General features: G+C 44.9%; 1 protein-coding gene across 1 annotated transcript in view; it reads left to right on the forward strand.

The window, feature by feature from the left end:
• Positions 1 to 4004, forward strand: part of LOC113207194 (hornerin-like) — a 29734-nt gene extending 25730 nt beyond the window's left edge. Inside the window, exon 5 of the mRNA XM_052263671.1 lies at positions 1776 to 4004. Coding sequence (XP_052119631.1) covers positions 1776 to 2378 — 603 coding nt within the window. The 3' untranslated portion in view covers positions 2379 to 4004. The remainder of the gene's footprint in view (positions 1 to 1775) is intronic.
• The last annotated feature ends 398 nt before the right edge of the window (positions 4005 to 4402 follow it).

Genomic DNA, 4402 nt, shown 5'->3' on the forward strand with positions numbered 1-4402 from the left:
CCGGGAGCTTTAGCTTACTCAATGCAAAGTGACTTATAGGTTAGGCCGCAGGCCCAATCAAACGCCGCCGGCAGGCCAAGTTAGGCCGGGCGCCTCCCGAACGGAGGTGCCCGCGGAGTGAAGTGAAGCTGGCAACTTGGTTTGGCGGAAGGGGCGCCTAGCTTGTTATGATACGAAACAACCCAAATATTCCCAAATCGCTAACTCAATTCCTTCTCGTGTTATCATGCATACAAAGAAACAGAAGGAAACTTTTTCGGTCGGTGGAATTTAATGGGCTGGCTTGTTAAACTTGTTAAAAACCATTAATCAGAAAGTTAATCACTGCAAATATTCGACCTCTCTTAACGCCAAAAGTTTTGGAGCTCTGAATGCCTTTCAAAGACCCCAAACGCCTAAATGCTCCCAGTTGATGGCGCACAGTGGGCTCAAACCACGAAAAAGCGGCCAAAATTAATATAAGCGGAAACCAATAACTTGAATAAACTCCACCTTCGTTCTAAGGGGTTTTCGTGTGCGCTGAATCTATTTCTGCAATGAGTTTTGACGTGGCAGGGGCGGAACCAGGCCAAAAAAGGGGGGTAGATATTAGTTTTTGTCTGATTCCACTTAAATTTGGTATATGGGGGTTTTGACGGCTGCTGAATTCATTTCTGATGTGCATTTTGACATGGCAGGGGCGGAACTAGGCCAAAAGGGGGGTAAATATTGTTTTTTTATGTCTGATGCTGCTTAAATTTGGTACAGGGGTAACCCCTTTTTTGGACTAGTTCCGCCACTGCGGCGTCAAATTTGGTGAAAGAAATGGAATCAGCATGCTTTGAAACCCCCCTATAGTGAGTTTAAAGAAATTCGGACGAAAAATGAACTTTCCCCCCCTTTTTGGGACTAGTTCCGCCCCTGCGGCGTCAAATTTGATGAAAGAAATAGAATCAGCATGCATTGAAACCCCCCTGTACCGAGTGCGAATGAACTCAGGTAATTATATCGGTAAAAGTAAGATCGTAAAACTATAAATGCATTGTAAAACCTTAAAAATTAGGCGAAAAAGAATCGATTTTTAAAGAAAACCTGCAACTTTCTGCAAGATCGGGCAGTTGCCCCTTATTCTAGGGCACTTGGGCTGCACGGGACCGAATATGCCCCCGTGGCCGAATTTGGCCGAAAAAAGATGCAGCCTCGTAAAGTTGCGAGAAAACGCGATTTCTTTATGTCCTTTAGTGTCCTCCAGGACACTGGTATATCATCGGAGCAATCAAACGACGGTAGGAATGTGTTCTCTAGTTCATTACCTTTCCATTGATACCCAATACTTGTAGTTTCACGATCAGGGAGAGCAAAAAAACTGGCCGGAGAAATATAAGTGCAGTCTCACTCAGTTTCATGTCGAAATTAGCACTTTTTGAAGTGTCAAAAGACCTTGAAGGCCAGTGAATTCTTAGGTTCCCCAGGTGGTAGTAGTTCGTGTAGACATCTATAAACAAGAACTGGTTGTCGAAAAGCGTGCAATTCAACATTTGAAAATGGGACTTTTGGCCGCTTTTTCCCGGTTTGAGCCCACTGTGTGGCGTCCAAAGATGCCAATTCAGCGATCAAGAAATATTTGGCGTTCTTTAGGGGACGGCAAAATAACGCCAACCAGTTACAGTGAAGAAGGATGCATTACAACAATACTTTACGTTTCAACTTCATGTCATGAAAAATCTCTTGTCCTCTTGGGATGTGTTCACTACTTCTGTGTTTTTACTGACCGTTGCACGCCACGCTGTTCGCAGGAGCCGCTAATCAGCAAGCACATCTACGTGCACGTGGCCCCCGAGGAGCATGACCATCAGATCCGTCACTACCAGCCGGCGCCGCCACCTCCCCGCAAGAACTACAAGATTGTCTTTATCAAGGCGCCTACCCCAGCCGCACCCACACAGGCTACCGTACGACTCCCTCCGCAGGACGAGGAAAAGACTCTCATTTACGTGCTGGTCAAGAAGCCTGACGAGCAGGCTGACGTGAGCGTGCAGCCACCCGCGCCCACCGAGCCCTCTAAACCCGAAGTTTACTTCATCAAATACAAGACACAGCAGGACGGTGGCGCCTCGTCCGCTTCGAGCGTTGTCGGGGCCACGGGTGTTGCTTCGGGAGTCGACATTAACTCGGTTTCTGGCGGAATCTCGAGTCTGTCCGGCGGTATCTCGGGTCTGTCAGGCCTGTCTGGTTTCTCGGCGCCCGGCAGCTCTGGCTACGATGGAAGCAGCGCTTCCGCTGAAGACCACCACCAAAACCACCGCCACCACAGTAGTAGCAGTAGTAGCAGTGATTCCAGTTTGACCACGGGGACATCGTACGTCGCCCCCGCTGCGGAGGGTGGGCCCTACGCCTAAGGATGGCTAGCAGATCATGGGAAACAACTACGTCTGTCCTTATAGATCCAACGTTGAGTCCACGTGAATATACGGACTACGTAGACCTGTCTTAGATAATCCACGAAATCATCGCATTTCACGTAGGCTCAACATAAAATCTACGTAGATTTTCTAAAGGGGCAGTTGCTCCAGCGGCTCCAGGCCAGATGGGGACTAGTCACGCCTGCCCGGCCACGGGTAAAAAGTTACCAGTGAAGTGGTCCTTGCCACAAACTTAACTTATTAAGTGCATGCTTGCAATTTTTGTGCATGAACATGCATTCTTTAACAGCCATAAGTATGCACACTGATGGCTGATAAAAAATCTGCTCGACCTTGCACAACAGAATGCATAGGGGTTTAGTAAAGCTAATGAAAACAATCGCGTACAAGCCAATCCAAAGAAATGTTATGAACTCTTTCAAATATTTTTTCTTCCCCGCTGTTTCAGGAAGAGTATAAAGAAATAAAGTGATATCACAGAAAGGATAAATGGATTGAGAAAGCAGACGATACGTGTGCAATGCTCACGTCCTGTTAAATTATATCTGTACACATATGTGAAGGCGGCAACAACCTATCACCCATTCTGTCTGTATTTGTGTTCTCGCCTATCCTCATCTCACCACTGGGCAGAGCCAGCTAGGTCGGTCAGAAGCACGTACCCAGCTGGCTGGTCACAACTGCCTTTCACTGACGACTTCTGCCTTGTGCCTTCGCAGCTCGCTGATCTTGCATCCCTCTGCACTCGTTGCATTATAGTAAAGCAGTCTATTTAAGTGCAGTGTTAAATACTTACAAACAAATTAGTTTGCCAGATTGCGAAGCATTTCACAGCTTTGTAAAGGTTTCTACACAATGATCACCTATCGCAACCAGCGCGTTAGTCGCAAAGGTTGTGACGGGAAATGTTTTTGTAGTTAGTTAAGTTGCAAAGTAAATGCTTTGTATATCACTTGTGATGTTATCGCAGCGAGCTATGACTATATCGTAACAATAACGTTTCGATATTATTGTAGTCGACAATGTATCGAAATAAGAACCAGTTTCGTGTCGTTAACGTTCTGATTTCGATACACTGTCGACTATGATTTCGAAACGTTATCGTTACGATATAGACATTGCGCACTGGGCATGTCCACTGTAAGCTTTTTTTACGAACAACTGCTCTTCATGGCGTACAAAGGATTTGGAGCATTCGTATTACAAACAAATTCTTTGTATTACAAACGAGGCTTTTCGTATCATAAATGGAAGCTGTTCCTAATATGAAGGAAAATCGTTCGTAATATGGTTGCTTCAGATCCTTTGTAAGTTACAAACCCAATTCTTCGTAATACGAACACTGCTCTTTGTGAGGAACTAAGGGTGTCTTATACTCTCTATACTACTATTGGTAGTATTGGTAAAATTGTATAAGTGTGTCATTTACTATAAAGAGAGGCGTGTCACCACCATTAAAAAAGGGGTTTATACCTCGATGTTAAAATGTACTTAAAAATATAAAATGTCGGTCGTTGTATTTATTTTTGTAGTTAAACTAGTGTAGTAAATAAATCCCAAATTGTGGTCTTCTTGGAATAATAAATCAATCACCAATCATCATCAATCATACTGCCCTCCCACTGAATCACTGACTGACAGATTGATAAGAGTGTTTGGGCTCAACCACAACTGCCATAAAAACGTTCCATACCGTTTTGGATCCGCGACATCCCATTTGACCCCAGAACAGAGGCTCGGACTGGCCCACCCGGCTGGCGGGCAATCGCCCGTAGGCTCTATCTCTGTCGGTTTGCATGATATGAATTATTGTTTTTATATTGCTGTAAATAAGCAACCTCTTCCCTTCCAATAATAATTCGTGGCTCGAAAACCGGCTGAGATAGAGCCTTCTCCTTCAAATTTTCACCCAGAGGACCGTAAAATTGCGTGTTTAGTCAAGAAAAAAATACGCCCAAAATTGTAGTTTTCAAAACCACCTCTTATGGCAGGTCAGAATA

This window comes from Frankliniella occidentalis, unplaced genomic scaffold, assembly GCF_000697945.3.
Source record: "Frankliniella occidentalis isolate FOCC.00 unplaced genomic scaffold, Focc_3.1 Scaffold13, whole genome shotgun sequence".
NCBI classification, from domain to species: domain Eukaryota; kingdom Metazoa; phylum Arthropoda; class Insecta; order Thysanoptera; family Thripidae; genus Frankliniella; species Frankliniella occidentalis.